At 39.3% G+C, this 14,357-nt stretch overlaps 2 protein-coding genes across 2 annotated transcripts; both read left to right on the top strand.

Moving 5' to 3' along the window:
• Positions 1-4,192: 4,192 nt before the first annotated feature.
• LOC108140887 (septin-1) lies at positions 4,193-7,594 on the top strand. Its single transcript, XM_017263920.2, has 5 exons — positions 4,193-4,295; positions 5,396-5,588; positions 5,656-5,914; positions 6,031-6,396; positions 6,488-7,594. Exons 1-5 carry the CDS (start codon positions 4,278-4,280, stop codon positions 6,735-6,737), a joined length of 1,086 nt encoding a protein of 361 aa, XP_017119409.1. The 5' UTR covers positions 4,193-4,277; the 3' UTR covers positions 6,738-7,594.
• A 1,036-nt stretch (positions 7,595-8,630) lies between these two features.
• Positions 8,631-10,854, top strand: LOC108140886 (translation factor waclaw, mitochondrial). The gene is made up of 2 exons (XM_017263919.2): positions 8,631-9,212; positions 9,281-10,854. The coding sequence occupies exons 1-2, from the start codon at positions 8,631-8,633 to the stop codon at positions 10,826-10,828; spliced, it is 2,130 nt and encodes a 709-aa protein (XP_017119408.2). The 3' UTR covers positions 10,829-10,854.
• Positions 10,855-14,357: the final 3,503 nt, after the last annotated feature.

Genomic DNA, 14,357 nt, shown 5'->3' on the forward strand with positions numbered 1-14,357 from the left:
TTCTACAGGTGGTCAGAAGATCATTGAGGAAGGCACTGGCCATCAATTAAAATTAAAATAGTGATTGATAGTCTTTAAATCATTTTTCTTCTTTAAACAATTTACACGCGCCATATGAAAAAGTATCCATAACACATGCCTAAGCTTTTTTTAACCATGTAAAGTTGTTAATCCACATTTATGAATGAGTAAATTAAGTTATTTTCAAGCACATCTTAATACCGGCGATAAATTTGTTATGCAAACAAAAGTGGTGCCTTGTTAATTAGTTCTTAAAAATTCTAAATATAACAATGTTTGTCTCCATAGCTTTAATAATTACTAATCTACCTTTTAAGCTTTTCTATTTCTTCAAACACAAAAAAATTAAAAACAAATACAATGTAAATAAATAAAAAGGTAAATTCAATGAGGAAAAGACCTCCAATTCGACCCTGATATTGAATCATCGGAAACTCCCCTTCACGTAGTACGTCGATTCTGTGGCTTAATTGTTAGCATTATTGTTTTTACCGCCCCAATTGAAGTTCTGGTACTACGATTTTAAGGAAGTTAACACAAGTGCTCCACAATAAAAGGTACGTTTACAATTTAAAGTGACTTGATGCATCATAAAAGTGGCCAAAGAACAAGGAAGTCGACGTGGAGCACACATTACCCGAAAAAAAACCTCCATAGCCACTCGTACTTGTACTCGAATGTCCATAACTAAATAACTAAATCCACATTGTACATGCGGCGACAACAGCGAACAGCTAAAAACGAACAACTAACAGCAGCCAACCGAAAGATGAAGACCGGGCCACAATTTAGATGCCGTAAAAATAATTTATGTTCGCGTATTTTACGCCTCGACCAAATCCCAGCGAACCGCAGATTGTACAGTGCGTTTCATAGAGATAGATTAACCGGAAAAACTAGATGTTGGTTGTACTTATAGTTCAACGAATATTAGATTGTTTACACAGAACTATAACCAACACTTGAGTCTTGAGAAATAATCTTGTTTTAATAATATATAAATTCATTACACGTTGATATATGTTTTACATAAATTTATTTATATAATAAAATGTATCTATATAAAAATTTAAAAGGAATTGTATTATTCACAGTCTGCTCTCAGACATCCTTAAAAACTATGTAACTGTACACATATGATTGCACTAATATAAAATTGTAATAAAATAAACTCTACACCCTACAGAAATTTGATTATTTAAATTTAAGTTGGTCTCTAACCAAATATAATTTAAAAATTTGGAAAAGTTTTATAATAGCTAACCAACGTTTAAAACTTGAGTTCTCTTTGGAACCTATATTAAGCATTTAAATTTTTATTTGGTACAAATTGGATTGAAAAATATTACAATTTTTTTCTGAACCACCAGATGACCCTATATTTTCGACGCGTGCTGTCTGCACAACTATGTGCGCACATAGCCACGCTCATATGGACACGATTGTCTGTTTGCTTTTGGCCAATTCATAGAGACGACTCGAGATCAGCCTCCCTTCCCCCTTTCGCAAGTTCAAGGCCCGGCCATAAAAGCACTAAAACACAGATGTGTGTTTACATGGCCAGAAATGACCAAAGAATCTGTGAACAAGAATTGATATTCAATGTTTAAGTTCTCCTCTCCGGTCAAAGTTGCGAAAGTTGTTTGCCAAATCGAATATTTTCGGACTTAGATTGATGGGGTGGGGAACTGATGCCAAACTTGTCTCTGCATTTGCATAAATTTAATTGAAGACATGAAGTCAAATATCTGAGATGGCTGCACCCACATCTGAATTCCCATCTCCATGGGAATGTAAATCGTAAATTGGGACTATCAGCCCGGAAATCGGCGAGGCAGTGGGGCGTGGCAAAACAAAAAAGATGACTCATCCATCGATCAAGAAATCAGTTCCTCGAATATAGTTCAAATAGCAGTCGGTGAGGCCTAACGCCAGCCCCGCCCATTAACTCTTCCTATTCACCTGATTTTAAACTATACTATACTATATACAATACGTATATATAGTGCCGAGTCATTCTAAGTGGCTAAAATGGGGGTCTGTGTGGTCGAGGTTGGCCAACGTTTACTCAAGTCATTGACACGTTTTTTTTTTTTTTTTGGGGCCAATGAATTCAGGCTGAATTGATTTAAAAACGATTTGGACTCGATCCGATCTGATCTGCATAAAGAGAGTAGTTTTAATGGGGATGTTTCGATTCTTTAGGATTGGACAAGTTAATATATAAAACATATGGTTTTTTTTAGGTCAGGTTTGGCTCTTAAAAACAAAAAAAACTGTCATTCTCTAGTGCTTTAGTATATCTATAGTTATTGTATTATTTAGTTTCTTTAGCAATTGATTTAAAAATTGTTTAGTACCCATTGTTTATCGTTTTTGAATAGAATAAATTTTTTTTAGTCATATTAATACTCTTATTTTCTTAGATAAACTATTTTCAAATGAACTTTGCCAGACATACTAAGTTTTAATTTTAACAAGTTAACTTTAATAAGAAATTCTGTAAAAAATTTTAAATATTTATATTTGGATACCTTAACTATTCTTATTCATTTATTAAAACACTTTAAAATACCGAATATATTAACTTTATTTACTCACCGTACTTGGCATTAAAGTGATTCCCTAGAAACCAATGCCCAATGAGTAATATTATTTAATAAACAAACACATCATCCATTAAAAGCGCTGACAGGTAAGAACCGATTTTCATTAAGAGTTAACTTTCCGTTTAACTACATTTGTACTTTCTGTTTCTACTTGTTCAATTATCATCGCGCGTTAGCAGATTCTTATTTAAATAAGACATTGAACAGTCACTGAAAATTCAAGTGTGGGGTAATCAAATCAACAAATACCTAAAATTTATGCATAAATAATGATTTAGCAGATTTGCTGGAATATGCTAATCAACACGGGTACGCAATTCTATTTCTGGATTTCGTTTGCCATTTAAGGGTCGGACTAGAATATTCTGGGCTAGAACTGGTTAAGATTTAGTCTCTTTCGGTGGCTTTTCTGCTGACCCATCTGTGAAACAATTTTTTCTTTAAATTGGATTGTTTTGGACTGCGTGTGCTGTCTTCAGCAACTCCGTTGGTATGCCAAGGCTATATGGTATATGGTATATGGTAAATGGCAGCTACATACTATAAATCGTATCGGGGCTTGGCTCTTGCTGACAATCGGTATATTTTGCAATCGGTTTTTGCTGAATTCTGTTTAACTGATTTCAATTGTGGCGAAGACAGCAACAGCAGCAAGTCCAAATGGGCAACCGGTTCATGGTGGTCTAATCAAAAGGGTTTTTGGCCATCTACCTTTTGGTTTCCATTTCTGTTATTTATATTTCGATTCCCATTTGGCCAAACATCACCTGTCGGCACGTTCAAGTGCGAAATATACCGAGGAGTTCCCCTGGATTTTCGCCATGGCTGTCTAAGTTATTGGCCAACTGGGCTGGGCGCCCGGATCAAAGTCCAGCACGTCCTTGACCCACCCAAATAGGGCCGTGTAATCGTCATTTTTGGGGGCTGGCCAATGTTTTGGCTTGTTTTTGCCAAGTAAACAAATTTAACATGGGTATTGGGAATGTGCCCATGCCAGAAAAGCTCACACTTGATGTGACTACCTAGAGGTTCGTATTATTAATTAACTGAAAAGATTTACCTAGATCTCACTTAAGCTTTTACTCAATTGATTAAGTAATACATATTGATAAATGCTACTTAACACAAAAACATAACTTTATTAAGTTTGAACTTTTTGAAACATATTATTTTGTTTAATAAATAAACAAAACTGTATATTAAATCTTAACTGGTAATAGATTATTTTATAATAAAATAGATTATTTTTAAGAAAAAGCTTAGATAAAATAGTTAGCTCTCAAAGCCTAAAAGTATTCCAGATATCTTAAGACAGCTAAAGTAAGAGCATTCATATTCCTATACAATCGATTGGAACGATTGCAATCGTGAGTTAAATCAGTTTTATTCATAGATTGAACTTCAAAATCGTAGTTTTTGTAACGGCAATGTTAAATCGTTATTTTCCCAACAGAAATTTTAAATCATAATGATGAGTGGGCAGCACTGCGGCAGAGTAGCGGTGGAAAATATCGATGTGCCAAACATCGATATCACCGATGTTTTCAACAAATCGATGACATTGCTGTGCATCGATGTTCCACCACCTCTACCGCTTTTGTTCGTCATTACGTTGATTTCTTCGTTCGTTTCGTGTTTTATTTTAAAATGGCCGATACAAAGGGCGTGAGTAGCCGCTGCGTATTTGTCCAAGTGTCGATTGGAGGTCCGGATGAATCCGGCGGAGAGTGGGCGTGCCACCAGTGTATATAGATTGCATTCCGTCGATGCCGACGAAGCCGATTCCGGCGCCGCTGTTGATTTGTTTGCCGCTCCTCCACTGGTCCGTCCGTTTATCGGCCGCTCCTCCTCCCCCACTCATTCCTCCGTGCTCGTTGTCCCCTCGCCATTCGTTCACTCGGCTGGACTTGGATGTGGAAATGGGAATGGAAATCAAGTGATTCACAACATGCCGGCGGCGTCAACATTCTTCCTTTGTTTCCGGGACCTCCTCGCTCTCCCTCACTCTCCCTCGCTCTCCCTCTCTCTCTCTCTGTCTCGGTCGCCTGTGACCCACATAACATCATACATTGATCCGAAGATATGGCAGGAGAAATGGGTGCCAATTGTTTTGGAGACCCAAGAGAAATTTCCACCGCGCGTGATGGGCATGCAAATCAAGTCAAACAATCGCTTTCTAAGACCCGAAACTCTAACTACCAAACTAGCCCTACATAACATTGAAAACCCTAAAAAGATAATGCCGAAGATCTGCTTATAGCCCGATGAACAAAAAAGTTAAAATATAATTATTTGTGGAATTCTTAAAACTAGGTTTCAACACTTATTTCTTAAAACAAAAAATTTCGTAAAAAAAAGTATTTATATGCTTAGTTTTTGTATTTAAAACATAAACTCCTCAAGTCGAAAGCTTGTTGTCTCTTTCGTGGGTTTTATAGAGTTTCTCTAATTTTACTAAGATCTGACGTTTTTTTTAAAGTTTTGTATAGTATAAGAAACTCATTTAATCACTTTTTCTGTTGCATTGGAACTGTTAGTCATAGATCATATCGATATGCATTAATCTTCAAAGACCACCTGGTAGAGCAGACCCAAATAGAAATAACAATTAAAATGTTTTTCTCTTTAGTCTAAAGATACTCAAAAATAATTGTAAATGAATCATGGTGCTGATGTTGAATACTTAAGTATCAAGAGAGTTGTTTTACTAATTTACACATAGTTTTTGTTATTAGTATTATTATTGTTCTTTTTTTTTCTTACAGTTTTCCAGCATCGAGACGCCTGGCTACGTTGGCTTCGCCAACTTGCCCAACCAGGTGCATCGCAAGTCCGTAAAGAAGGGCTTCGAGTTCACCCTAATGGTGGTGGGCGAATCCGGGCTGGGCAAGTCGACGCTGGTCAACAGCCTCTTCCTCACGGATCTCTATCCCGAGCGCATCATTCCGGATGCCATAGGTGGGCACGGCCATTGTCCAAGTCTCTATTTGTATTATTTATGTGAATGAACCTTTACTTTGTACAGAGAAACAAAAGCAGACGGTTAAGCTCGAGGCATCGACGGTGGAAATCGAAGAACGGGGCGTCAAGCTGCGACTGACGGTGGTGGACACACCCGGATTTGGCGATGCCATCGACAACTCCAACAGCTTTGGCGCCATACTCGAGTACATCGATGAGCAATACGAGCGCTTCCTGCGCGACGAAAGTGGCCTCAACAGACGCAACATTGTGGACAATCGTATTCACTGTTGTTTCTACTTTATATCGCCCTTTGGCCATGGGTGAGTACGCCTTCTTTTGACCTTTAAAAAGGTGCATTTCTCAAATTTGAATGCAAGAATTTTGCCATTTTAGAGAGCATACATTTATTTTTATAATTACTCTACTTGAACTGCAGCCTAAAACCTCTCGACGTGGAGTTCATGAAAAAGTTGCACTCCAAGGTTAATATAGTGCCCGTGATCGCCAAGGCCGATTGCCTCACAAAGAAGGAGATCCTGCGCCTAAAGTGCCGCATCATGCAGGAGATCGAGAGCCACGGCATCAAGATCTATCCATTGCCAGACTGTGATTCCGATGAGGATGAGGACTACAAGGAGCAGGTGAAGCAACTGAAGGAAGCTGTGCCTTTCGCCGTCTGCGGCGCCAACACTCTGCTCGAGGTCAAGGGCAAGAAGGTGCGCGGTCGTCTCTATCCATGGGGTGTGGTCGAGGTGGAGAATCCCGATCACTGCGACTTCATCAAGCTGCGCACCATGCTGATGTAAGTGGTTCGAAGGGAGAAATTCTCTTTGGGAAAGATTTTTCCGATTTAATTACAATTGTTAACTGATTGCTATCCTTGTGGCCAACAGAACCCACATGCAGGACCTGCAGGAGGTGACGCAGGAGGTGCACTATGAGAACTACCGCTCCGACCGCCTGGCCAAGGGCATCAAGGGCAAGGAGAACGGCGTGAAACCGGAGCGGGACAGCAACTCGCAGGTGGTGGCCAACAGCGTGCTGGGCGAGAAGGACCGCATACTGCAGGAGAAGGAGGCCGAGCTGCGTCGCATGCAGGAGATGCTCGCCCAGATGCAGGCACGCATGCAGGCCCAGCAATGAAGAGGCGGGTATATTTTTTGGATATACGCGCTGAGCGGAGGCGGCAATCTATAGTTATACACTCAAGTCGTATATATACATATACACAACATATATTTTGTACGCAGTTTTTCGTTGCGATCGCGCTTTAATTCTACTCTCAATTGTGAAACGACGGGCGCTAAGTATTCTGTATTAATTTCGCATTCTCCATATATACACATATATTCGTAGGATTTAGGTATACACAACATATAAATTTATACACATAAACAACATACACCTGTCGCGTATGCAAAACGTCTGCAATGCAATTGCCCCATCAAAAACAAAACAAAAAAAACAAAAACCAACCATCAGCGAACTCACTTCATATCACTCCTATCAAGCGAAACACACGAAAACAACTATATTCCTACTATGTATTTAGACACGATTAACAATGGATTATTATTGTACTCTGCATTTAGGCTAAGCGAAACCAATCCGATTTATATTGTATGTTGATTCATTTTTGTCTGTTTACCTTCTGTGTAGTCTCAAAGCGAGCAATTTGTTTAGGTTATACTATATGTGCGTAGCAGCCTTTTATTCCGATTTAACTCGACTACCATTGGGCGTTATCCCCCAGTGCCGCCCGATTCCTAAGCACGATCTGATTCAAAAAGCAGTGAACCCTTCCTAGGCGGTCCCAGGATCCCATGTTTAGTTGTAGAAACTCGGTTTCAAAGGCTGCTCGCTAAAAAGCGCTATCCTCGAATGGATGAAACAAAAACCAAAATGTGAAATCTCTTTTATTATGTATATGAAGACTTTTTTAACCCAATATATTTCTCTATGAATACATATATATGTATGCTTTTTATACAATTTGTAAACCAGCCCGTCTCATGCATTTCTTTTCATGGTTGGGCAAATGGGTTTCGAATTAAAGTCAAGTTTTTGGGGGTATAATTTCCAGAAATTCCTTGTTGGTTGGTATCGAAATGGGATTAAAAAATAATTCTTCATGTCAATAAAACATTTTTTTTTTACTAATTACATTGCTACTTTTTAATTTTAGAATAAATAAAATAGCAATTATATACATTATTCATTTTAAATGGTTTTATAAGTTACTAAAATATAATTATTTGTGAATACAATTTTTGCTTATGAATTCATTTTTTATTTGTTTTTCCTATTTTAAACTGGGTCCTCTTTGTCATTGCTGCAATTTGTACTGAAGATACTGAAGATCCAAAAAAAAATTTCATCCTAAAATAAAATATTGACATCTAAGGGCGTGGCATTCTGTCTTCGGCGCCTCTTCGAAAAAAAAGTTGAGTTTGTGGTAAACAACCATATTGCAACATAGGGTTCTTTGAAAAATATCAATCATATTGATATTATTTATTATTTACTATAATTCCCTTGGTAATTACGAAGTCTGTATAAACTTCCGAAAAGCCCCTGACCTCCTATAATTTTAAAACTTTCAGCATACGTGTATTTTAGGGCCCGGATTACAAATAATTTGGTCAAAGTTGGCAACAAAAAGAATTTCTTGAAAAAATAATAAAATACCCCTAATACCCCTAATATCTGCTAAATTATGAACAATATCACATATAAAATTTGAACAGAGTAGTAGTAGTATTATAATGAAATAAATAATGATTTTTACCGCTTTAATTCCAAGAAAATTCGAAATCAGGGCCCCAAAATATATGGATTCTGAAAATGTTATACCCGATCGGATGTCGGGACTTTTTGGAAGTACAACCATGATTTTTTGCTTATTTACAATTTACAGGTCTATTTCAATTACAAAAAAATAGATCTTAAATTCGAAGTTCTTGTATCTGGAAATATGAAAATAATTAATTTAAGCAATTTCTTATACCAAACAAATTTATTAACAAATTTATTTTGATGTTTTTTTTTTTCTTGGTATTTTGCCATCGCACGGTCACACCGCGCACATGGTGTGCGGTAACAAATTTTTGTAGCTTTGCCGGTAAAAAAAATGTAAATTCAGCCATGATCCGAACGATTTCCATCCGCTGGCTGCTGCAACGTGCCGGGGGTAATCCACACTCCGCCTGGCTGGTGGCCAGATCCAGATCGGATTCCCCCGCCCGCAGCCTGAGCACCACGATTGGGGTCAAGGCCGAAGCCGCCAAAACGGAGGAGCCCGTGACCAAAGTGGTGGAACCTTCGCAGGCCGAACTGCTGCGTGAATTCAGTTGCATGCCGGTGCAGCGCATCCGGAACTTCAGCATCATTGCGCACGTGGATCATGGCAAAAGCACACTGGCAGACAGACTGCTGGAGCTCACGGGTGCCATTGCCCGGAATGCTGGGCAGCACCAGGTGCTGGACAGCCTCCAAGTGGAGCGGGAACGCGGCATAACGGTCAAGGCTCAGACCGCCTCGATATTCCATCGTCACAAGGGGCAGCTGTATCTCCTCAACCTGATCGACACGCCCGGTCACGTTGATTTCTCCAATGAGGTCGGTCTTAAATCACAAGTCACCACAAATCACCTTCACACGCTAATCCTCTAAGGTCGATTTCTCAGGTCTCCCGCTCGCTGGCTGCTTGCGATGGCGTTGTCCTTCTGGTCGACGCCTGTCACGGTGTCCAGGCCCAAACCGTGGCCAATTACCACCTGGCCAAGCAGCGTCAGCTGGCCGTGGTCCCGGTGCTCAATAAGATCGACATCAAGCACGCCAATCCAGATCAAGTTTGCCAGGATATGAAACTGCTCTTTGGCATTGATCCCAACCAGGTGCTGCGCGTGTCCGCCAAATTGGGCACTGGGGTAGCCGAGGTGCTGGAACGTGTGATTGAAACGATACCGCCGCCACAGGTTCAGCGGGAAAGCGACTTTCGTGCCCTAATCTTCGACAGCTGGTTCGACAAGTACCGCGGGGCGTTAAACCTAATTTATGTGCTGAATGGCAAGCTGGAGCAGAACCAGGACATCCAGTCGCTGGCCACCAAGAAGGTGTACCCCGTGAAGAGCATCTCTGTGTTGAGACCAGCAGAGTGTCCAGTGCCCGGCTTATCCGCTGGCCAAGTGGGTTTGATTGCCTGCAACATGCGGAACAGCAAGGAGTCCATCGTGGGCGACACCATACACCTGAAGAATCAAGCGGCCAGCGCCGCCGGAAGCTATAGTCCGCAACAGCCGATTGTTTTCGCTGGAGTTTTTCCAGCCGATCAGTCCAAACACGTGGCCCTGCGCAGTGCCATCGACAAGATGATCCTCAATGATTCGGCCGTGACTGTGAAAGTCGACTCCAGTCCGGCTTTGGGTCAAGGATGGCGCTTAGGCTTTCTGGGTCTGCTGCACATGGAGGTCTTTTGTCAGCGTCTGGAGCAGGAGCATGGCGCCGAACCCATTATCACAGCGCCATCGGTCACATATCGTGTGGTTTTGAGCAATCCAAAGATGATCCGGCAGCAGGGACGCGATACCATGGATATATCGAATGCTGCTCTCTTTCCGGAACCGCATTGCATTAAGGAGTACTATGAACCCTTGGTTTTGGGTACAATAATAACGCCCACGGACTATGTGGGCCAGGTGATCGGACTGTGTGTGGAGCGACGGGGATTGCAGCAGAGCTCAGTGAATATAGACGAAACGCGTGTACTGATGAAATACGTGCTGCCGCTGAGCGAGATCATCCTTGACTTCCACGATCGGCTCAAGTCGATGAGTTCGGGTTATGCTAGTTTCAGCTACGAGGATCACGGTTATCATCTGTCCCATTTGGTGCGTTTGGATATTCATCTCAATGGCAAGCCCGTGGAGGAGTTGTGTCGCATTGTCCATGTCTCCAAGGCCACGAGTGTGGCCCGCCAGATGGTTCTCAAGTTGCGCGACCTCATACCGAAGCAGATGGTGCAGATCGCTATCCAGGCGTGTATAGGTAGCAAAGTGCTCGCACGGGAGACCATCAAGGCGTATCGCAAAGATGTGACGGCCAAGCTCTACGGCGGCGATGTCACCCGGCGGATGAAGTTGCTCAAGCAGCAGGCCGAGGGCAAGAAGAAGATGCGCATGTTTGCCAACATACGCGTGCCGCACGAGACCTTTATTAATGTGCTCAAGCGGTAGGAGAATCCCAGCCAGAATTTCCCATTGCAAAACTGTTCGTTGCCAATTTAGGTAAGTGATTGTTCTTTTTTCAATACATAATTATTTATAATTGTTTATATTTATTTAACATTTAAAAAAAACCCTTTTATTGAATTTAAAGTTTTAAAAATGCTGGCATTAATATAAACAAAATGTTTACCTTGAAACTTTCTCCATTACGTTTTAAGCTTTGTTAGGAACTAACTTATTTATATAGTCATCTATTACGTAGAAATGAATCAATTTGACATGTTGGAATTTGTGTTGCTCACTTAAAAGTAAATGTTTGCTTATAGCCTATTTGTATATTTATTGTATCGGCTAACAAATATCTCAGAAATGTTCTGCCTCTTATCGTTGTGGGCTTTTCACTTGCCCCCATTGTGCTCTCCATCTCCAGTTTCCGCGGTTATTGCGATATGTCTTATCATTGTTTGGGCTCTGTACTGAAAATAGAACAATTCCGTCTTATAATTATGCGGTCGTGGAGTTGGGCGTGGCCGTGCAACGCCCCATTCTCAAAGTTCATTAACATCAGAACTAAACTAAAACTATCACATAACAAAACCGGTGGACGGAACTTTCCATTTTTAGTGCACTTTGTGGGGGGAATGTGTGTTTTTGTAAATGCAGTCATTTAGTTTTCGATTAGTTTATTTTTCAAGAATATTAAAAAAAAAAAGGATTTTATCATTAATACAATCAGCTTACATATGTCTCAGATCTAACTTTACATTCTTTACTTCTGCAAAAAAAAAAAACACATTTAAAAAAGCGAACTTTCCCTGTTTAAAAATTTAATAATAAAATTATTGTCTTTTTCGTATTGATATCTAAAGCATTATTATCGTGTTGTTTTTTGTTTATTTATTTTTGTTTTTCCATTTACATGGACCTTACAAATTTTCACTTACAGTGATGTATCTTTGTTTTCACAAAAAAAAGAGTATTTAGGATTCAATTTTATAAATTTTTTAGGGGGTTCTCTACTTCACTTATTTTTGGCCTTGACAGTATAGTTGTTGTTAGTAGGTCGCGCACAGAAGGAAAGCCACAAGGAAGAAGAAGAAACAGAGACAGGCAGACATACCCAAAAATCGAATTTCCCTGACCCTGAAAACTGGCATCAAGCAACACATGCAATCGTACACAAATACGATAGAGACAAGGAGAGAGAGAGCTAGATATAGTGCATAACGGCATCCCACCGCCCCAAATTCAAACGTAAATACAGTAAACGCCCTGAAGAGTGAGCCCTCTGTTGAATCCTTCAGATACAGATATAGCTTTAGGCCCTAGCTAAATACCACGTTTGAATTACGAAAAACAAATTTACAAAATAACTATAAATTTCAAGCAAGATATCTTATTATCTATATTAAACTTAAATTGGCTAAAAATTAAAAAAAAAGAGCTCAGTGTACTTATAAATTGTTCACAATAGGCAAATACTTGTTTTTTTTTAGCTAATTAATAATTACATTTTTAAGATAACATAAGATCAAGATTTCACAGAAATACACAAAATTGTCTTTGTAAATATTTTTTAGAAAAGCTATTTGAACACACTTGTCTCAAATTTGTCTCCATAATTGTTTTGGATTAACCCATTGAACAAACAAGTATTTTAGCTCCCTTTCAAACATAAGAGGGTCTGTATTGTTTTGAAACCTTTCATATACGGGAAGAACAGAATAGTGAACCATACCGAAAGTTCACTGTTTATTGGAGACTGTGTGTGTGAGATAGTCAGTTTGTTGGCTTGCTTGTGTCGCTCTCTTAACCGAAAAGAGAGAGGAGAGGAGAGTGAACCGAAGTGAACCTCCAAACCTGAACCGTTGTGTGGTGGGTGGCAAATTGCGGGGGGTGGCGGTGGATGGGTTGTTGTTCTGCCATTCATCCCCCTGCGCATGTGTGTGTGTGACCTTGAAAAACAATAACATTGTTGTTGCCCCTGGCTTGGGCAAAAATGCAAATTGCAAACAAACCGAATCGGCAACCGTTCGAGCAAAACTGTTAAATGTGGTTATGCAATAAAAAAGCACGGCAATCGGTTTGGGGGGTGGATGTACATACAAATATAGTGTATATAGTATCCCCATACACGCACACACCAATATTGCAATTTGTCGATCAACTTGTTGCAAAAAAAGGGAAAAGGGGAGACGCAATTGGAGTGTAGGTATTTCTTATTCTTATTTGTGTAGTCTAATCATTTTCTGAGACCTATCTTACTTCTTCATTTTTGTTTTATGTTTATTTTATGTGACTTAGATTTGTCCAATAATCCTTTCCATTTATTTTTGTTTCTGCATTTCAAAAAACTGTAAACATTAATATTTGCTTCGCCGTTTTTATTCTTCTATGAATTTCGAATTTTTTTTTTAATACTCCTGTAAATTTTTACAATCATTTTATTCATTTTATAAAAAGTTTTTAATTTTTGTAAATTCCCCTTAAAAAAGTTTCACTATGTACGATTTTCCCAGTAACAACAACAACAACAAATGAAAAACAGCTGAGCGAGCGCAGAAAGTGCAACAAAGACAACTGCACTCCCTCTCTCCCACTCGGCAAATGGTTACTTTGTTATTGTTTTTGGAGACAGACGTGTGAGCGTGAATGTGGATGTGGATGCGTTGCGGATGTGGGGAGTCACATACACTTGCAAATACAGAGGGGCGCCTGCAGAAAGAAAAAGTAAAATAAAATATTTCGCTGTAGCAGTGTTGTTGCTGCGCGCAATAAAGCGTCAGCAGAGACGAGAGGCACCCTGGGCCATAGTGGTATTTAATTTCAAACTTAAATCAAAACAATGTGCTTTTTAACTAAAGTTGCCAATTTTTTTTTATGTACAGAAATAGTAAAATATTTTTTAATTTTATTGTTTATTGTTCGCATTATCAATAGTACACTGTTTCAATCATGGCGGTTTTAAGGTTTTTTTTTTTTCATACAATATTATGATTTATGAATAAAAGGTGTGCACAAAAGCTATTAAAAGAAATTTTAAAACCCCTTTTTTAAATTAACATCTATTGCATCCAAATTTCCAAACGCAAAAGAAATCAGATCGTTTTTACAAACGTTTGGGCCCATAGTGCGAGGCGACGTCTCTACATAGTCGCCTTTTGCTGCCGACGTCGCTGCTTCTGGCCGCAGCACAAAAACACAAAAACAGAAAACACAGTCAGTTTTCATTCTCATTTGACATCATCAACATTGAAATTTAATTAAACGAGAGCAGAGTCTTCGATTCGAGGCAATAATTTCATTCAAGTAATACGCGATTTGAACAAAGCTTTATTTATGCTAAGGCAATAAAATGCAGTTTTTATTTAAGATTTTTGTTTTGTGCGAAAAAATCTAAAAAATAAGCGACGCGCACAAAATAACAAACGTCATCAGCTGTTCTATGTTTGTGTGTTTGCGCTCAATAAGCGGGAGAACTTTGTGTGCTTGTGTGTGCATGTTGTTTTATTTTGTGGCTTATTTACTTATTTAAATT

The sequence above is a fragment of the Drosophila elegans genome, unplaced genomic scaffold (genome assembly GCF_018152505.1).
Source record: "Drosophila elegans isolate 14027-0461.03 unplaced genomic scaffold, ASM1815250v1 contig_149, whole genome shotgun sequence".
Lineage (NCBI taxonomy): Eukaryota > Metazoa > Arthropoda > Insecta > Diptera > Drosophilidae > Drosophila > Drosophila elegans.

Excerpts from the sequence above, each read along its gene's own strand:
- LOC108140886 (XM_017263919.2), top strand. The coding sequence starts at position 8,631 with ATGTTTTTTTTTTTCTTGGTATTTTGCCATCGCACGGTCACACCGCGC. Across the intron at positions 9,213-9,280 it reads ACGTTGATTTCTCCAATGAG|GTCTCCCGCTCGCTGGCTGC; the intron begins GTCGGTCTTAAA and ends TCGATTTCTCAG.
- LOC108140887 (XM_017263920.2), top strand. Across the intron at positions 5,915-6,030 it reads ATATCGCCCTTTGGCCATGG|CCTAAAACCTCTCGACGTGG; the intron begins GTGAGTACGCCT and ends CTTGAACTGCAG. Across the intron at positions 6,397-6,487 it reads AAGCTGCGCACCATGCTGAT|AACCCACATGCAGGACCTGC; the intron begins GTAAGTGGTTCG and ends TGTGGCCAACAG.